We start from the raw sequence: 20,008 nt of genomic DNA on the forward strand, positions 1-20,008 counted from the left end.
TAATTCAATTTAGCATCCTCAAACAGAGGATTCTAACAGAGATGATCATTAAACTGATTTGAAATAATAAAACCGGTTAAAACAGACTGTAAATTAAACAACGACATCTCAATTTAGAGCCCACTGGTCGACGAAGGCCATCATGTCACCAGCGGACTCCGCATTGGCCTGTTAGTAGGCCTAGTAGTGGTAGTCGTAGTCGTAGTATACTACGGTGAACTAAATTATTAATTTGGAAGAAAAAAATGAACTAAAAATCGGTAACAACAAAGTTATAATCACATGAGGACATTGTATATGAGGTGCAATATTATAACTAATGAGATATGAGGAAATAAATCTAAATGTATATTTCATCTAAACACCCTGCCTCAATTACACAAATGACACGCTTCAACATGACTCTGCTCTAGACCAGTGGCCACACATTGAATGTGCATTCATCGGTCCGACTTGTAATGGCACAAATCCTACAAAGTTGCAGGCAATTAATTATTATGAGCTAATCGGCGTTTAGATTATTATTATTATTATTATTATTATTATTATTATTATTATTATTATTATTATTATACTACTACTACTACTAAAAATAATAATGCAGCGGGAATTATTGGAGATCAGGTCTCAGGAACACGTTTATTTGAATGTGCTTTTAAATAATTAGTTGTAATGGAGTGAGTGTATTAGCCTATATGAGCTGTCTTGTTTTGTTTCTGACTTTGTACAGCGCACTGGGATGCCATATAAAAGTAAATGGCGTGAATAGCGCTATATACAAATTAATTTGTATTGTATTGTATTGCATTGTATTGTATTGTGTTTATTCAGTCTCCGGTTTTGTATATTCTAAACTAATTTCTAATATTTTAATATCAAAGCTATTTATCCAAAGACTCGGAAAAAAACAAAACTCACCTTTTTTTCCGCCTGAAGACTTGCTTTATTAAATAAACTTAATACACTATTATTATTATTATTATTATTATTATTATTATTATTATTATTATTATTAGCAGTAGGCCTAGTAGTTTGCAATAAAAAGCCGAAGTTAACTAAAGTCACCCTGGCTGTACCAGATTAGTCACACATTGACACTAGATCTCTTGTTCAAGTTGCATTGCCTTTTTAGAGGTCGATTGTGTTGCCCCAAGGATTTTATTAATTGAATGACAGACTGCACATTACTGGTAAGTATCACCCTACGCGATAATTCAAATAATAGCCAATATTATTATAAAACGAATTATTTGTTTATTTTAACAGCTAATTCACAATTATGAAAGAGCACACATTGTAAAAGTGCAGTTTGAGAAAGCTGTCTTTCAATCGCTTGTTTACTGTACTTCGTTTTTAGGTGTTCTCGTTTGCAGGGCTCCCTGTGCAAACAAAAATCCACCTGCCGGTGTTTGCACAGGGTTTCTGTGACTTGCCTGTTTCTTTTCTTTAGGCCGCCGGGATTATGGCGCCACATAGAGGCAGAAAGTGGAACTCACTCCAAGCACCGGGTGAGAATGGAACTCTGCATTATCTTGTGACCTCCGAGTCGTTGAGTTTCACACAGAAGCGAATAATATTTGTTTGTGTTTTCTGTGTTTGCACACCCCGTGCCCCGCCACCGCCTCCATCCACCAAAATACCTGACCATATTAATAACTCGAAGACATTAATTAATGAATTAGTTAGTTCGTTAATTAATTATTATCGATCGATTATTATAAATGATAACAATGTATGTCATCAACATATCCTTTCTAAAATTAACATTTAATATTAAAAATACAACACAGCGTTTGCTAAGAAGTATAAGGGAGTTTTTCCCCCCAACAATTAAACAACAACAAAATAGGTCATATAAAAATAATTTGTGAAGTTTATGTTTGCTGGCGTTCGTTTTGTGAAAGGTGCTGAGGCGTTTCAAAATGGCTCAGCAAGAGACGTGTTGCTGCCAAACCCAGTCTCTTAAATGGTTACAGTTATTTTCTTTATAGCTGAGTAGAAACATTTATTAACAATTACAAACTACTGTACATACAGCACGGCACCAGGATTCTAAAAGCAACATGCACAGTGTACATATATGTAGAACACTAACAACATACCTGGATCATAGAAGTAGTGCTGAATACTAATTAAGGGATATTGTTTTACAGTTACGGTTCACAGTGTCACTATTTTATATGGTGCTTCCTATCCAGACGACTGAGACAAAATGGGCATCAATATGTCAGACGGGTAATTGTAGTGTTAATATAGTGTCAACATAATCAGTGCAGTTTTTTTAATCCAAAACATTTCTTGCAACATTATTATCATTATTTTTTTATCCAAAACATTTCTCGCAACATTATTATCACCCGATGCGGCCGATTCAGGGCTGTGATTACATCTAATGGCAGACCTAATGCCTCGACCAAAATGTTTATCAAAGCTTGCTGAGCACATTGGAATAAGTAATTTGGGGTAAAAAAAAAAAAAAAAAAAAAAAGACACGATCCGCCCAGGTGATTCATTGATAAAGGACTGTCCCTATTACCGTCTCCGACTCCAAGGGACCATGTGTCTTAGGGCTTCAGGTAAATTGTTTGTGATTGATTGCGGTATACTATGTATCTCCTTCACGACTGACGCCTGCCATGATTGGCCTTTTTGTAATATGTCGGGCCTGGATGCAATGATACAGTTTTATTGCACTTAAAAGATACAAAACTGCATAAGATCCAATACTTAACTGTTTAGTCCAATCCTAACCGTAACCCAAGCAATATAGATTGTTTAAGACCAACTTTTTATAGCACCTCTAAACTGTGGAAATGGGCTGTCCATCAGTCATATAATACTTACCAATGACCCACTAATATGTTTTGAAATTGCCCTTTGCTGTTCATTATTAGGTTGCAGAATGACTACCTAACTATTCAAATATAGCTACCTTATTTCTGTAAACCTGGTATAACATATGGTAGCCTTTTTTTAATAACCTATTTTAAAAAAAATCAATTTTAGTTGCTTAACTACAGTAACCTAAAAAGCAATCTTCCCTAAAAAGATTCAACATCTTGGGAACTAGACACTAAAAGTTCCCCATAGTAAATACATACAAAGTATGACAAAGCATAGTGCAAGCATGGTAAAGCATATGCAAGCATTGCAAAGCCCAGAGAGGTATGGTTAATCATTGCGAAACTGCAAAATGAAGTGCAAATACACAGTGGTAAACATTTATGAGGTACATTAGTAAACAACTCTCATGTTTACAGTGGGTCATGGTATGTAATGGTTAGAACTGTATGGGTCACTTTGTGCTGATGCTGGTGCCCAGGTTCAGAACCCCTACCGGGTCAGCAGAGGGGCTGTAGAAAGCATTGGATTGACTGCTCACTATGGTCACTATTGTTCTGAACTCTTACGTGACATAATATGGAATGCAGAAGAACTGGGCACATCCACCTTTTGTCCTTAAATTCTGCAGCTGTTGTTGGACCATGGGACTGCATTCCAAGTGGACAAGGGGCTTGATATGCATCCTGCCAAAATGCATAACGGCATACATACTGTGCCATTTACATGTATAAACCCACCTGGCACATGATATATGTGCCCAAGAAGATACCCATTAACACAATTTTTGAAGCATCCTTTTTCAGCTTGTGGCAAGATGGCTTGGTGGTGATGTCAGATCAGGGAGGAGATAGACACAGTACTGGGGTATGGAAGCGCTGATGCACTAGTTTAATAATAAATAAGCAAATAAAATGTTTGAACATAAAACAAAACACTCAACACATAAAACGGCATGATGGCCAAAATAAACAGACAAACAAAACAGACGAAATGAAACAAAACAAGTATTGTGTTTTTGTAAAACCAGCACAGGTAACAATTGTTATCTTCTTTTAATTTTAGTTTCACTTTTCAGGACTCATGTCTCATTCCGCCTCTGAACACACTAACCATGTTCAGCTAAAGCTGTAGGTTTTTATATTGTGGCTGAGGGATTAACTGGCTATTAATTACCTAGTTTATCCCTCAATCACATTTGGCACAGGGTTTCTCATACGCGTGGTCAACAGCCAGTTTGTCAATAATCACTCGCTGTTGACCACGCATTCTCACGATTTTATCTGGGTGGGGCATTTTAACCCCATCCAGGCTGTAATCAATAATAACAAAGCATTGTGTTTTAAAACACATCAAACTATACAGTAAAACAAAATAATACAAAATAATACAATATACACACAAGGACGGGGTGTACCCCATGTAGCACACATGGCCTCAAAGGCCACCTCCCCCCTTAAAAGCCCAAAAGTCTTGGTCAGGGTTCTGGGCCAGGAACGGAGGCATCAATGGGCCCATAAACAGCTATATTGAAGGTTTCAGGCAAGTCATGCTGTTCCTTTTTTCAGGGGTTAGTTTGTGCCAGATTTTTTGTCTGACAGACGAGAATTATACAGTTTGCAAATGAAGAACTTAATAATTTTTTTTTTTTTTGTCACAACTGGTATTGTTCAGACCTGAAAATTATGTTAAAACCTGACTAGGCTAAGCTTGGCATGCTGCTACCGACACCAACAATAATGTTCAAAACCAACAAGCTACTGCATTAGAAACAAAAATGCTATCCCTCTTACTTAATTATCAGATCTTATGTCTTTTTGTTTCCAAATGAACCCCTGCTCTTATTATATCGAGAGGTCAGGGGAAGTCACAAAGACACACCGTAGGGTGCTGATAGGTTTTTTTGCACCCATTTCAGACCTCAACCGCCCTCCTGCTAGTTTAGCAATCTACACCTCTCAAAGTTCCCACAAAGACACACGAGAGTTGATAAAAATGCTTGTTCACGCTGATGGGAAAAGTGAAGATCAAAAACTGAGACAGCTTGATAGACAAAGAGAGAGAGAGAGACAGAGAGAGAGAGGGTTTGTGTTATTTTAGAAGAAACAGTTTCCCTTTGATGTGAGGCCCAGGCTGTATCTGAGATGAGACAGTGAACTCCAGCAGGTGTACAATAGCAGCAACTTCACTCACCTTGAAGACTCCAGTGTTTACCCTTACCCAGACTCACCCTCCCCTCACTTCCTCCTCGCTGCTGGTCTGGGACACGGCTCATACTTCACGGTGAGTCTCACACGCTTAACCTCTCACCCACCTTCTCTGAGAGCCTTTGAAACCTCCATTAGGAACCCATAAAAAAACTGCCTGTGAATGGATGCAAACCACAGTGTTTTTAAAGTGCATTAAAACTATTGCACTGTGACAGCGTTGTAATGGCAATCTGGTCTCACCATTACAGAACATTCTAAATGTAGTCAGAAAAGCACCAAAACCCAGTGTAACCCCAGTCTACACAGGTTTGCAGCAATTTCTAGCACCTGAACAGAGTTGTGATTTGACAGAGTTCTGTTATAAAATCAAGTGTTGAGGTTTGTCTTCAAGTTTTCTTTTTCTTTTTCTCAGGAACAGACTTGTAATCCTTGCACTTGCAAATCTAGAATTAAAGTTAAAAAAAACACAACAAAAATATGCAGTATGCATTGTACAAAAAACATACACGTTATTTAAAATTGTGTTTGGAAAAGCTTGCATGTTATGAGGCATATCAATAACTTAAAGATTTTATTTGACAATCATTTTTTGGTCAACAGAGCGACCATATAAACCACCAGAGATGGTGTCACTGGAATATGAATCTGTGTGTGTCCAAAGTTGAGTAGAGAACATGCAAGATGCATTTTTATACATGGGGCACCATTCACCATTTATTTAGAACAATTTACTTTCGGAGTGTGTAAGTTTTAAAAAAGGCTGTATTTGACCTGATGTTTCTGTTACAGATAGTGGTTACATTGTATAAATAACTGTATTGCCTACACTATGTTTATGCAACAAAGTATCAAATAATTATTCTTGTCTGGTTCGTAGTATCTGGTTGGTCTCAAAACTTTATCAAGTCGGGTCTTATGATTTCCATTACATGTGAATAGATGTTAAAACTTGCTGATTTGAACTTGGCTCTCGCCAAGATAAGCACTAACTAAGGTGTAGCTTTACAGTAAAATAATGTGATCCATCTGAGTCTCCATCCATAAAGGAACCCAGTGATTCAGTATAAACAACATGCTAGGTAACCCATTCCATGTGCTCACCACATTTTGTATTGATGTGTCTCCTACCCTATGTCCTAAATCTGTCTACACCTGTATCCATCCTGGGATAAAACTAAATAACAAATCAATAAAACAATAAACACGTGATCAGTGAAGACCCCAAGAGCAGGGTGTCTGCCTTCGAGCCTTGTATGCGACTCAGGCTCAGGTGAAGGGGTCAGGTGGACCGCCCCTCCCTCCAGAGTCCTGTCCTCCGGGCATCTGAGGAGCTGCTCAGGAAGAAGGATGAGGGATCCAGTATCACAGAGAGACGCACGGGCGATGACAGACTCGGGATGCGCTGGAAACCTGAGTGCAGCTGTCAGACATGCTTCCCTCCTCCAGTTTATTAATGGCTCTTCTCCTTCTGGACTCTCAAGCATCACTGAGTTTCGGAATTCTAAGCTCTTTCCGTTGAGCTCTGACGTGTGCATGGTCACTCGCAGGTCTGCTTCTCCTGCAGCATCTCTCCACTATCAATTTGCAGACTGTTATTACATATCTTGTTATTAAATTAGATCAGTGTCCCATTTAGATTATTCAAACACTTAGCATTGCCATACTGAATCTTTTAAACCTGCTGTAAGATAGACCTGTGGCAATCTGTACTGGGTGCCAGGCCCTCACAGGTCGGGCGTGCCAGTGTAAAAGGGGTAATAGAGGCCGGCTGGGAGACAACAAGATAGTCAGCTCAGAGCCCTGTCAGGCACTGGAGATACCAGGTGAGGAGAGCAGAGGGTTTGTACTCAATCTCTTCCACAGAGATGAGAGACGTATTACAGGGAGCCGTGGAGAGGAGAGGAGTGCACTGAGCGACGTTTTAAAAACGAAACACCTGGGGCCTGATCTTGGGCTGATCTGCAGGGTGTGATTGCCTTTACACATTAGTTCACGTTTGGAAACCTGCACCACTCAATAGTGTAGTCTGTGTGTGTGTGTGTGTGTGTGTGTGTGTGTGTGTGTGTCTGTGTGTGTGTGTGTGTGTGTGTGTGTGTGTGTGTGTGTGTGTGTTTCATTGTGGATTGTTTGACTCACAAATAATGTTTACCAGCATCAAATAACTGGAATAATTTCCTTTGTATAATTGTAAGTCGCCCTGGATAAGGGCGTCTGCTAAGAAATAAATAATAATAATAATAATAATAATAATAATAATAATAATAATAATAATAATACTTTGTACTAATGTTCTTATTTTTCTCATGGTCAGTCATCTTTATATCTGATTGATCACTTTGGTAAGAAACAATAAAAACTAGGCATGCTTTGAGATCACCATCAGCCTTTCACAATGAAAAAACACAGTCAAGAAGGCTTTGGGGGAAATCACTCTTTCCTGCACCTAGTGGTTTAAATAAATCACTAAGTACAATTATAAGTCGCATCCCCACAGGAACCTATTAGAGACATCTAAACTTATAATTTCGCTGAGTGTGTAGAGCTCGCACTCAGAATGTGAATGACAAAGCATTCAGATGTTCGTTGGCTACCTCTAATAAAGTTGAGAGTGTACTTTCTCTTACACTCTCGTGTCTGACACACTAAAGAGTGCCCAAGCAATACACTCTCAACTTGATTTGAGGTAGCCACTGAACACTTACAAGCATACAGGCGAGATTAGTCTTTTATGTTAGTTTTAAAACAAGGCTGTTTAATTACACATGTCATGCACTTGCTAAACTACAAAATACATTCCAGTATATACATGTGCAATACATAAATAAGATTAGTACAAACGAGATAACCTCTACATCTCAAGAGATTTATCTCACTGAAGTTTCATATTTATTTTTTGGTTAAAAGGGCAGATACTGAACTGTAGTTCTATGCACTCTACACTAAGTTCATGCAATATAACAAGACCATGCACAAGACATAAATTCGCTGTAACTTTAGCACGCTACCTTAGTTCTTAAATTGCATTTGTCTTTAAAAATACAGCATTTAAACAGGTAAATAAACGGCAGTCATTGTCCTTACTTATATATACTCTTGTCTTTTTTGTCCCAGGTACTTAGCTATCAAAGACTCCTGAATAGCTGGTTGACCTCTAATTGACTGGCTAATCCGTCAGCAGCCTAGCTCCTTTAAAGAGATCCACCTTCACACTGTGCTCCCATCAAAGGCAGCCTGCATAGAGATCCTTCGGGAGATTAGACGCTTCACTTCAGGATTAGCAAAACACAGAAAAGATAGGGGTGTCAGTGACCACTCTACCTGTTCTGTTATTAACCCCCTCCCCATTACCTGCTGAGCTGAGAGCACTAATCTCTATTTGCAGAACAATGAAGCCCTGCTGAGTCCCATTACTGCTGCACTGAAGTGCTGGGAGGCTAAGCCAGCTCAATGGAAGAGAATGAGAGCTCGGAACCGCACACTCACAGCTACACTTGTTTCGATCACACAGTGGATAAGATCACATTCATATATACAGTACTGACACAAATGACCAAAATCAACAATAATTTACTAAGACAAATGGTGGGGCTGTTATTGGCCATTTTTCCTCACTCCCCTTACTTACTAAATACCTTGTTATCTCTATAGAATAGATCATTGTCACCTCTTTAAAAAATATGCAAAAGGCTTTAATGAGCAATACATCTCACAAGTACCATGGTTCCCACTCACTATCTTATTATCTTCCAGGGGTTGCGCAACAAATGTAAAAATGAAGGCTGTAAACTCCTGTAGAATATAGTGATGTAAACGTTTAATTATAATAACAAGGTGTACTGTTGGAGGAGCTGAGAAACACTTTAGGTTCTTTATCGTGTTGCTGCAGACTCATTGTTTGCAGGGTGAGTCATACAGTCAGAGGAGCGCAGGTTTGAATCCTGGCTGTGTGAAGTCTCTTGGGAATCCTGGAGGAGCTTCACATTAGCCCTGGCACTCTCATGGGTTAGGGAGGCAAAACCGTCAGGGATTGTTTCTCCTCATCACGCTACAGCGGACCCTACCGGCCAGGCACCTAGCGAGCTCAGGCAGACACCAAGCCAGTTTCCTCTTTTATAACCAGGAACTCGAGACTTCCTGGATGCAAAAGAGGAAGCTGGCTTGGTCGTGGTATCAAATTAGTTTATTTTTCTAATTCTAAAGTAAAATAAGAAACTAAGTAAAGATGGCACTAGCTGAAACATTTGTTACGTCTCTTAGGCTCTTATAAGTTTTACCTTACAATTATGGATGATCTTTTTCTATATCAACTGATTGATAATTCAAGGAAAGATACAACCCCAGACTACCAATAACCTTGTGTTAGATGCATAATGGAAAACTACAATTTTTGCAAATTAATTGGGGAATGATGCAGAATATGCATAGAATTCCTTATAACAAAGTTTACATTCATAGTTGAGTGATTAGGAAATATGTCACACACAATCCTACATGTAGACTTTTGCACTGCAGTAACTCTGCTGAGTAATGAGTCAGAGTAATAAAGAAGTAATTCTGTGTTACTGATCTATGCTTCTCACCTTGCCTTTGTGAAGGGGCTGAATTATCCTGGTGTAGAGGGATTCTCAATATGGGTTCCATTATCATTATATTATCAACTTTACTGTCTTAAAAAAATACAGTGTGGTGGATTTCAGTAATAACGCTAAACCATTAATAAGTTGCTGAGGTAACAGGGTGGAGGCTTGGAGTGAACCGGTGACCCTGCACACCACAAGGGATTACCTTAACCTCAATGAAATTCTGCATTTGTGGTTTTAGAGCTTTTGACCTCATCTCATCTCACCAACTGGGGACAGAATCTGTTACACTGACATACTGCAGCCTTTCATTTTTCCATCAGTCTGGGGTCAGTACCATGAAAACGTAGGTCAATAATCTTCAAGAACGTATTGTAACAAATATCCACGCAGAGTTTCATCCAATCTGGGTAAGATTCTGAAGAACCCTCAAGAACACTGTGAAGGAAACACCATGTCAAGCGCCACCAGTGTTTCTGAAGATACAGCTAAAATATACTATATGTGTGACACAGTTGTCAGAGATACAGTACGATATAGCACAGAGAACCAGGACAATAAAGGCAGACCAAGGATACTTATTTGGCTCAGTGGAAGGCCAACTAACAGAAGATACCAGGAGATAGTAAAAAAAAACAACAATAACCAACACCCAGGGATGTCTACAGCAATTCTACAGAGAGATGTGTTTTGGGGCACTCTTCCTTCAGAACTTGAACTCATACAATGCCCCAGCATTTTCTTTTACAATATTTTAAATAAAAACAAGTTTGTTGGCAAATTTGCCTAAATTCCAATGTGTGTCAAAACTCCTGTCCTGAATAAATTCCCCTTACACCATAATAAAAAAGTCATCATATCCCTAAAGACTGGCTCATACTTCCGTCTTAATACCAGCAGGAGATGGCTATAGAACCAGCTAGAGTTAAGCAAGATTTAACTCTGGCGACCAGTCAACTGAATCACCAGTCATTCACACTGCTAGAAATCGACCTCAGAGACCCTCGCACAATTTGAAGAATGAACCAGCTTTTAAAAATGAGATGCTGCACCCCAGTCAAGCGGAAGACTACAGATACTGTATAACAACCTAAGGCAAAAACTGTTACACTTTGTGGCCTGCAAAAGTTAGAAAAGTAATCGTTCTGATAACACTGCCTCTGCTCATTATTACTTAACCCTATTAATGCAGAACAGAAGCATTTTTGATACTGTCACTCAATATTACAAGCATCTGACTTGCTATTGAATACTTCCCAACCCAACAGGTGTCAGGTTTCCCTGCAACTGAGCGAACCTCCGAGCTGAGGACCGGGTCCTAATTAAAGGTGTGAGAGTTTTAATTCCCAGCCTCGGGGGTGTTCCCAGGGAGAATTAGTGGGATAAGGAAGGAAGCGGGATTGTAATCCCTTTAACAGCAACGGCAGAGGTTTCGGGTTGCTAAAAGGAATTCTTTTCAGGCATCGCACTGCCTTTGTGTGAAAGGGGAGGTTTAGAAACTACACAGGATGGACATTACTGTACTAACATCACATCCTTCTTAAACCTCCATCAATCGGATTTAGGTTTGTATGTATTTCTCCTGAACAACTCTCAAAGCACTTTGCAATACCATGGTGCATTTCCCTGCTGCTGTAGATAACAGGGAATTCAACTAAAGGAAATCTGCAGTAAAGTGGGAGAGTCAGCATTATGTCATCAGTGCCACTGCAACCTGGGTCAACAATTTTACTTTACAATGTTACCCCCATTTTTCTCAGTTCAAATGTCGCCTCACCACTGCGGCCGATTTAAGGCTGCTACCCACCAGACGCGATGCGGCAAGCGAAACTGTGCAGCGATGCGACAAAATGAATAGAACCTATACTTTTGATTAGTATCTTTCACACCACAAGCTACGCGAGAGCGGCACCACAGCGGTACTGGAGTGACTCGAAATAAATAGGATTGAATCCTATTTTTTGCGGTTTGTCGTGTGTCAACTAGGACATTGAGCAATCAGAGAACAGCTTCAATGCACATGGTCCAGCAGGGTGAAGCAGCATCCAGAATGATTATTATTATTATTATGATTTGTTTATTTAGCAGACGCCTTTATCCAAGGCGACTTACAGAGACTAGGGTGTGTGAACTATGCATCAGCTGCAGAGTCACTTACAACTACGTCTCACCCAAAAGACGGAGCACAAGGAGGTTAAGTGACTTGCTCAAGGTCGCACAATGAGTCAGTGGCTAAGGTGGAATTTGAACCGGGGACCTCCTGGTTACAAGCCCATTTCTTTAACCACTGGACCACAGCCTCCTATATGATGGAGGAAAGAATGATGGAGGAAAGAATACTACACCCTCTCGTGGCTGAAAAAATACCCAGAGTTTTATGACAGGTCATCGCAATTATAAAGATACAGATTTGAAAGACAATACATGGGAGTCCATTTCGAAGGAACTGGTTAGCCTGGTGTGTATGATTTATTGCCATATATATGTTGAAATACCGTCAGTGAAGGCACTCACAATTTCCAAGTAATGTTGACGAATATGTCTTGATTATAGTTTTGTCAATAGCAATTTGTAATAGTTGTGTTTCCCTTAGGACCCTGGGTCCACCTTTGTGGACATAATATCATGTGTGAAACAAATAAAATTACTATTTTAACACACACACACACACACACACATACAGAGATAGATATATATATAGATAGATAGATAGATAGATAGATAGATAGATAGATAGATAGATAGATAGATAGAGGGGGACTTTGTGGAATGGGTTATATTCCTTTGGTAATATTTCCATCTTGTGGACTGGAGCTGTAATTGCACGTCACTATTCACTCTCCTTCTCTATCTCCTTCTCTATCTACATGGTTCCCATTATACACTAATGTAAACATACTGCCTTACTGTTGTAAACTGGGGATGATCAGACAAATTCAGGTAATATCTGATCAGGATTGTATTGCAGTTTTAAACCTTGATTATAGTACCACTACATCTGCGGATAATCCCCAGGTAACAATGCATGCTTTCTAGTTCAGTTCTACAGCACTGTCTGTGATTCAAAACATTATGTACCAAATACATTTTTCTTTGAAAAAGCACAAGCTATAGTTATGTAATTTTATACATTACACTTAGACTTCACTTCTACGGTTGACAAAATTTGAGTAACAATATAGTTGAAGAGAAAATTAAAATAACAGGCCAGTTAAAAATAAAAGTTGGATGAAATTACAAAATAGCCTGTTTTCAAATGAGGACAAGGGCATATTGATAACGTGTAACTTTGTATCTTTCATTTCCTTCACGGTATGGAATATATTGGTTTGCTGATTTCGCTGCTACAGATACTGTAGCAACATCTTAATACACACACCCCTTTCCCTGCCAGTAAAACATTAATCTTTCTTGATCCCTGGTATTAAACTACTAGGCGCAGTGTTTCGGTGGGTTTGTTACTCAGGCGGTAGATTTTCTACGACATACTGTATGATAACAATCTTTGAACATACAGTATGTACACATATAGTAGATTCATTTATAAAAAATACAATCCATCCATATCTACTTTCCTAAAAAGCATTTGACTAGTCACATATTTAACTACCCCCTACTGGTGCGGCCTTATAGGCACTATCGTTCATCACACTCCGTGTAATTTTGCAGTCTCACCCCAGTATTAATATTATAATAAGCAGTTCCCAAACCTCACTCACAAACCATAATAGAAAAAAAATAAGCTCTCTGTCTCTTTAAAAAACGCTGATGTCATCAAGAAACAGAATCCCCTTTTTCCTTTGCAGCCAACCAGAGAACTATTTCGGCGGGTGCTCGGTCAGGCTGCAGTGTGAATCAAACGATAATCGAGCACAGGGATCTCGTCGCCATTCTTCCGTAGTAGGTGTGCTCGGTAGGGATTACTATTGCCTTTAAACGATTGTTGTGTTTCCTGTTAGGAAATCTTACTGGCTGTGTATCACAATAGTCATGACCGGCTGGGTTCGGTGGTACCGACTGTTCACGTAAATCGTGTACAATCGCTTTTTAGTTTTATTAAAACACCCGGATCGGTGTCACAGCTGTGGGAAGCACCAAACTGGTGCCGTATATTATTATTATTAGCTCTAGCTGGTATGCGAGAGACAACACAGACCGTAATCTGACAGTTTGACGTCAGGCCCCGAGGGATACATTTAAAGTCTTGGTTTCAAGAAAAATACAGCACCGCATAATTTATAGTATAAATTATACAGTGTAATAAATACGGACACTGCCATTATTAAGCTCGTTCTTCACGCAGGGAGTCATGGTGGAAACGGATAAATTCAATTATGTGTACAGCTGTGATCTGGATATCAACGTTCAACTCAAGATGTAAGTGTTTTCTTTGTTATTTTTCTGTCAAGTTTAATTGTCCCTATTGTAGATGTGTTTTTATGTGCTTTCTTAGTTGATATATGTAACAACACATCCCTTCCCGTAGCTCTTATGAAGGGAGCGTGATGGTTTGCTTAGCACATACATGAGTGATACTTGCAAGAGCTGCAGAGTTCGTCTCTGGATGCGTGTCTGCATATTTTTATTCATGAATTAGTTTTTTTTTTTTCTGGGAAGCTTTAAAAAAAAAAAAAAAAAAAAGGTTTCAGGCATGTGTTTGTGCAGTAGGACCTGGTCAGGGGGTTATTGGTTTAATTTAATATTTAGTTGATTGTTAAAAACAAGGCAGCCATTGCACAAGGCTCCCATTGCATAGCAGTTGTAAAAACTAATGTATAAAAAAATCATGCTAAAGTGAGTGCTACTTGCAGTGTTCTGTAGTGTTCACATGTGTTTCTGTGTGCTGCTTTCTTCCACAGAGGCAGCCTGGAAGGAAAGAGAGAGCAGAAGAGCTACAAGGCCCTGCTGGAGGACCCCATGCTCCGGTTCTCTGGGCTTTACCAGGAGACCTGCTCTGACCTGTATGTCACGTGCCAAGTGTTTGCAGAGGGGAAGCCCCTGGCCCTGCCAGTCCGCACCTCTTACAAGGCCTTCAGCACTCGCTGGAAGTGAGTAGGCGTTATTATTATTTTAATTTTTTTCCCTAAAGCACTATCCCTTATAAAAAGTGTCTCATAGTAAAAGCATAGCAATGTGTAATAAAGTACAGTGACAACATGGTAAAGGACTCCTTTGAAAAATAGCTTTTTAATCTCAATGTGACTCTCCGGGTTAAATAAAGGTTCAATAAAAATAAATAAATAAATAAATAAAGCATAGATAAGCCCTGTAAAGAATAGCAAGGTATGGTAAGGTCTGTTAATAACCAGGGTAAACTATGGTAAATGCATAGTATAACCATGGAAAAAGCATGTGGGAAAACTGCAAAATTATCAAGCAAAAATACCATGGTAACCTTTTATAAGGGATCCCTACTGGTATTATATTGTATTGGACACTGGGTCGACACTCCTTGCTCTGACAGATACAGTAACGCTACTCTTCTGGTATCTTTCTGAGACAAATCATTCTCTATCAAAGTCTACCGGCCACTGTGACTCAGCTTTAATTTCAACAGGGACATGCAGCCTTTATATATTACAGTATGGATGCCCAGGATTCCATTTACACAACAAATTAATCAGTCAAGGCCTGCACATTTACACAGTAGGTGTAAGTCTGCCACTGTTTAGGATGCATTAAATACAAGTTTAAGTTAGGGTACAGTCTGATCAGGTTTGGGGCCAATTCCTGTTTCTCAATTCCTGTTTCTCAATTCCTATTTCTCTATTCCAATTCCAATTCCAATTCCAATTCCAATTCCATTTCCAATTATTTTTTAAAATCAATCCCCAATATTGCAACTCCAATTCACATTCCTTTGAAGGAATTGGAATTTCTGTTTTAGAGATACTGCTAATTGCAATTTTGATTAGTGATGCAGGGTTTTGGATTAGTTTGAAGGTATATGACACTTACAAGGTAGTAGGGGGCACCGATCTTGTTGTGGCACATAGTGCCAAGGTTTTTTTGGTTTTTTTAAAGGGATTAAAATGGTGCATTTGTGCATGGTTTAAGCATGTGCTAGACTAGTACTGGTCTTCTTGTTGTGTTTGACAAAGTACTCCATTAGTGCAAAGAAGGAGCTTTATTTCAGGACTGCTCACAGCAAGGCGAGAGCAACACAAAGAAAAATGTACTTTTGTAGCATCAAGGCCCCAGCAGTACAAGACTGGCTGAAAATGTGTGTGGAATTAATGACCGCACTGCACAATTGTGTACAGCTGTAATATGGGAAATAGCATGCTGCAGCTCCCATGCAGTAGTGAAGTCCTGATCTGACAGCATGTAACACAGACAGCTCTTATGATTACATGTTACTGTATATTTTTCAGTAAAAACAAGTTTAAATTGCAGCAAGTTTGTTCTGCTGTTTTCGATATTAAATACACCACGGCAAGCACATTGTCATAGGGCTAAATTTATGGAATAGCATATTTTTTTTTTTTTTACTGCAGTCAAGTAAGCTGCAGTAGTCTTTAATTCCCTAAATATTTCGTTTTTTTTTTTTCCCTCAGCAGTACACTTCCTAATTAAAGTTGCAAGTATTTCTATGCATTTTATTTTCTCCGTTCTGGTCAGTTTGAGAAATAAACTTAGTTTTCCCTGCAACAGCTGACCCTGCTTTAGTACAAAACTCACGCTACAATACTGTTTTTCATTATGGTAGCGTCTTAAATTACAGTGCCAGCTTCTTTGGCCAGTGAGATATTATCTGCTCATCATATAACTAGGGAATCTGCTGCACAATTAAATTGTTCTTAAACCCCTGACGGTAAACAATGTTGCGGCCGATAAAGAAGATGCAACAGACAAAAAAAAAGGATTTGTGGGATGGGAAACTTTATTTAGGCACTCTACGATTTGACTGGCTAAAGATAACATTGGTTTAAAGGAGTTCTTAAGAAAAAAAATCAGCTTGGTACGGTAACCTTTTAATTTTTATTTTTTGTTTAATTATTTAGCTTTTTGCTGCATTACAGCCCTTCATTAAAATTGTTTTGTTAAGTTTTCAGGGCATTTTGTCAATGGCACGTGTGCAACACACAAACCTTACGTGTATTTTTATTTTAGTTTTTCACTGTTCTAAATTAATGTACATAAAACATAACAATTCTTAAAAAAATAAATTAAATACAGTTATGGCCAAAACATATGACTCTATTTAATCACATTAGTAATAATAACAGTTGCCTAGCAGAATAAGATTGTAGTGGTGCACTGGGATTCAAATTAGCGTTGGTACATTTTACGAATGCACTGTTTCAGACTTGGAGCATTTTTGTACAAATGTACAAATGTAACGGTATTTTTAGAAACAATTGTTGTTCACCAAAACGTTGTAATTTTAAAACGTATAAATAGTTTGGAAGCTGTGACAGGTGACAATGATTAGCTGGTAAACTAGCATTTTTGTTTCTTTGACCAAGGCCACAATGTGAAAGTGCTACCATCACATACCACAAAACAAACGGGAAAGTAACAATTAAAAAAAAAATAAAAAGAGGATTTTCACAAAAATGTTGTCATCCCAATTAATCGGATAATATCTAATATAGTTCGCCCCCCAAAAATTGAAAATTCCACGGGAGAGCAAATTCTGTGGGGTTTTTTTTTCCCCATGATCGCAGAATCCTGGAGGAACTATACAATATCTTCTTCTCTCGTATACTTCATATTTCGTCTCCCTCTCTACACATCATCGATGCGATGAAGCCACTCAACAGCTTCTTCATTGACACTGGCCAAGTCCTCATCTTGGATTTGTGGGTGTGCTACACATTCTAGGAGGTGGTCAGCTGTCTGCAGTGCATCACCACAGTTACACATTGGGCTGTCCTTCAAACCCATCTTATAGAGAGTGGCATTGAAGCGTCCAGCTCCAGAGCAAGTCCTATGTAGTTTAGTCCATAGGTTTCGGGGAAGCTTGTACCCAGGTGGATAAGATGTTGGGCTACCTAGAAAACGCTTGAGATGAGAATCAGCATCATCCCAGTTTTTGTGGTGTTTTTCACATGCCCATAGGGTGCTGCTCCCACTTCCACACTGTTGGTCCTTTTGCCTCCTGTCTGAAGGTGTTTCTTGACTTTAGCCTCATATATGGGTTGCTCCACAACTTCATGAAGCAGGTGCTGTACAATATGTATAGCTATTATGTACTATATATTGCCTTACAGTACAACAATATGACAAAAAACAGACTGATAATCCCTGAAAATAATCTTAATATTTTTTAATAAAAGTAGCCAGCGGAAATATAGTATTAGGCGGTGGATTGCGCCAGTCGCTGGCTTTTTTTGAAAATGTTTTATACTTGCCAGTCTTCACTGCGGAGTGAGGGAATCTTGGTTTTTTGAATACGAGAAGGTACTGCATTTTTCTTTGGGGGGGGGGTTGTTTGCCGTTCATGATGACCACCTGTCTCCCCACAGCTGGAACGAGTGGCTGAAGCTGCCGGTGAAATATCCGGACCTGCCGCAGAACGCACAGGTGGCCCTGACCGTGTGGGACGTGTACGGACCGGGGAGAGCCGTCCCCGTCGGGGGCACCACCGTCACACTCTTTGGGAAATACGGGTAAGGAGGGGGGGGCACGAAGAGAGAGGAGAGGTAAGGAGAGACAGGTGAGGTAAGGAGAGGAGAGAGGGTGTGAGGAAAGGAGGAGAGCAGAGCATTAAGGAAAGACAAAGGGGGCAGGGAGGGGAAAGGGGAGAGATGAGAGGAAGAGACAAGGGGTGTGGGGATTAACCATGTCTAACGATGAACTACCAGACTAAAAAAAAATGATATGGAACCCGTGTTAAAGCAGATAAATAAGTGATACATAGGATAAGAGTTTACTGACATAACTAGTTTAGTAAGCCTCAATTAAACACCACAGCATGTGCTTTGACTGTGAGGTGTTGCCAGGATAATCCATAACTAGTCCAGGACTGTTGTCATTGGCAAAATAACACAATTAAAAAACAATTAAGAAACAAAAACACATGTAACTAGTTAACTGCCACTGCAAAAAGGCATGACAATGGTATGGTATGATAAGGCGTGCTAGACCTCCCCAGTTTGTGCTGGAATGTGAATTACTATAAGCTCATTATGAACCCTGATAGAGGTTAGGTGTTTGTCCTCATGGTTTATGGACTGAGCCAGGACTGCACCGTGGTGAGCGCTGTGTGTTCTATTGGCATGAGCAGGGCTGTGGTCAGCTGACTTGCCATCCGTCCTGTCACAAGTTCTTATTTGTGGAGCTCTCTCTCTCTCTCTCTCTCTCTCTCTCTCTCTCTCTCTCTCTCTTTCTTTCTTTCTTTCTTTCTTTCTTTCTTTCTCTCTCGTTCCATCTCGGTTCCTCTCTCCCTCCCTTTCTTTTTTTTTATTTCTAATATATCTTATTGGAAGCTGGAATCAGCCCAGTCTTACTTGCAACAGGGAGATGCACCCTTTATCAGAGTTCATGTTGTTTCTCTCTCTCCCGCTCTGTGTTTCTCTACCTCCCTCCCTTCCTCTGCTTTTCATCCTCTCTCTTGCTGACTCTCACCACTGGCCCCTCTGGTTCCTGTATACCTCACCCCCTCTCCTCCTCCCTCTCACCCCCGCAGGATGTTTCGTCAGGGGATGCATGATCTGAAGGTGTGGCCGGCAGTGGAGGGGGATGGCTCAGAGCCCACCCAGACCCCGGGGAGAACCAGTAGCAGCCTGAGTGAGGACCAAATGGGGCGACTGGCTAAGGTAAAGACAGGGCAGAGGGGGAACTTGCTAAACAATTAGTCCCCTGTGAAAAGCGCGGCAAATTTTTCCAAATTCTGCAGCAAGGGTCCATGATTTCTGCAACAGAAATTCTTGAATTCTGCGGTAGCCTTTTAAAATTTAAAACCAACCTGGTTCTTTTGTTAATTTTTTTATAGGTCTGTTTACAAAGTTTATTACAGTATATGCTAAAACAAATAGCCAATGAATACACAAAAACATGTATTGAAACTTTAATAACTTTTATTAATTCCAAAAACAAAATTGTGAGGCCACTGTCAGCAGGTAGAAAAGTAAAATACATTATCAAATAAATACTGGTGTTTTGCAGTTTTAAACCTTTACTGCAAATAGAGGAACAATACTTTGAAAGTGAGCAACTGCAACTAGAAACTATAAAATTGACCTGAAATAAAAATAAATTTTAAAAAAATGTTCTCCATTTTCTCAGGACTGTGTGTCAGGTGTTTAAAGTCGTGCTTTCCCATTGAAGTAGAGGAAACAGGGCTCTGATAGTTTCTTCAGAAATGACATGCATGGTCTGCAAAACAGTTAACCCCCTTCCTCATGCAAGAGTCTCGGGTATTCCCCAGCA

At 39.5% G+C, this 20,008-nt stretch overlaps 1 protein-coding gene across 1 annotated transcript in view; it reads left to right on the forward strand.

Annotated features, from left to right (window-relative positions):
• Positions 1-13,479: 13,479 nt before the first annotated feature.
• pik3c3 (phosphatidylinositol 3-kinase, catalytic subunit type 3) overlaps positions 13,480-20,008 on the forward strand; it is a 34,174-nt gene continuing 27,645 nt past the window's right edge. Inside the window, exons 1-4 of the mRNA XM_034015903.3 lie at positions 13,480-14,008; positions 14,491-14,679; positions 18,103-18,246; positions 19,266-19,395. Of these exons, the coding sequence (XP_033871794.1) occupies positions 13,941-14,008; positions 14,491-14,679; positions 18,103-18,246; positions 19,266-19,395 (531 nt within the window). The 5' untranslated portion in view covers positions 13,480-13,940. The remainder of the gene's footprint in view (positions 14,009-14,490; positions 14,680-18,102; positions 18,247-19,265; positions 19,396-20,008) is intronic.

The sequence above is a fragment of the Acipenser ruthenus genome, chromosome 2 (assembly GCF_902713425.1).
Source record: "Acipenser ruthenus chromosome 2, fAciRut3.2 maternal haplotype, whole genome shotgun sequence".
Lineage (NCBI taxonomy): Eukaryota > Metazoa > Chordata > Actinopteri > Acipenseriformes > Acipenseridae > Acipenser > Acipenser ruthenus.